Source organism: Nyctereutes procyonoides, unplaced genomic scaffold (assembly GCF_905146905.1).
Source record: "Nyctereutes procyonoides isolate TBG_1078 unplaced genomic scaffold, NYPRO_anot_genome, whole genome shotgun sequence".
Lineage (NCBI taxonomy): Eukaryota > Metazoa > Chordata > Mammalia > Carnivora > Canidae > Nyctereutes > Nyctereutes procyonoides.
The window spans coordinates 56,266,495-56,267,660 of record NW_026575125.1 but is presented as its reverse complement, the minus strand read 5'-3'; the positions used below and the strand labels follow the sequence as shown (position 1 = coordinate 56,267,660).

Genomic DNA, 1,166 nt, shown 5'->3' with positions numbered 1-1,166 from the left:
TGCAAAGTAGAATATTGATATCATTCTTTAGTGCGGTAACAGCTAAATTTCTGTAAATGTGTGTTTATGTATGCATTTATGAAGGGTAATATTTGGCTCTTAAATTTTGATATTTTCCTAAATAAGTGAATGCGAGAAGAGGAACCATTAAATGACAAATATATCTTGTTTTTCAATAAAATACATTATAGCTTCACCACTATTTTAGTGAGGCTGTCAGTCTGACAGAAATGTTATTTTTATGGAAACTCATACAGATTTCATTCCTGATAAGAAATAAGAAGGGAAAGATGTTGAATAGGGTCTACTTGTTTATTTTTTCAGATTTAAATAGATTTTATTGTTACGCGGAGGACCTACCAAGCAGGGCCTTGTAAACCAATATATGTAGTTCCAGGATGTCACCATGGAGAAATCAAGAGGTTATGATTGCAGAAGAGGTCATTGTAATTAAAGGACATGATCTAGGGAAGGCCAGCCAAGAATGCAGCAAACATGATCAAGATAGGCCAAGGGTGCTCAGGTCACAGGGCAAGGGACAGGACAGCCCCCTTCACTCCCACTTCTTGTAGCTCTCCAGATGTGACAGGACCCAGCCCAATGGCAAGAGAAAACATAGGAAGCAGGAGGTGAACCCAGTGGTCCTGAGCTGCTGCCATGGCCTGTGGAATGGATCTAGGCACGGTACCAGGAGCCTCCAGGCTAGGCCTGTCAGGCCCCTCAGCAACAATGCTGTCAGTACAGACATGAGCACACAGAATGAGTTCAGACAGTGGCCACAGGAACTCAAGTTTGGGAACCATTTCTTTATTAAAGAGTTCTTACTCTGTGCCAGCTACTGGGACTAGAGCCAAGGATACATTCAAATATGAATAAGCCATGTCCCCTGCTTTCAAAGATACAGCACTATAAGCATCCTAGAAATACTTTTATTTTTTAAATTTTAAAAAATTCTATTTGTTTATTTGAGAATGGGGGAGGAGCAGAGGGAGAGAGAATCCTGAAGCAGACTCGCCACTGATAATCAAATCTTAAAAAAAATAAAATAAAATGCTAGAAGAGTTGATTGAAGGAAACAATTTCTCATGATGTGATCATTAGATAATGCTACAAGGAGAAGTAAGACTTGGATTGGACTTTATATTAAAATGTGTACTTTTCATGTA

The 1,166-nt window shown here is 39.0% G+C and overlaps 1 protein-coding gene across 1 annotated transcript; it reads right to left on the bottom strand.

Annotated features, from left to right (window-relative positions):
* Positions 1-553: 553 nt before the first annotated feature.
* On the bottom strand, positions 554-748 carry LOC129517597 (cytochrome c oxidase subunit 8A, mitochondrial-like). The gene has a single exon (XM_055337521.1). It carries the CDS (start codon positions 746-748, stop codon positions 554-556), a length of 195 nt encoding a protein of 64 aa, XP_055193496.1.
* Between the last annotated feature and the right edge of the window lie 418 nt (positions 749-1,166).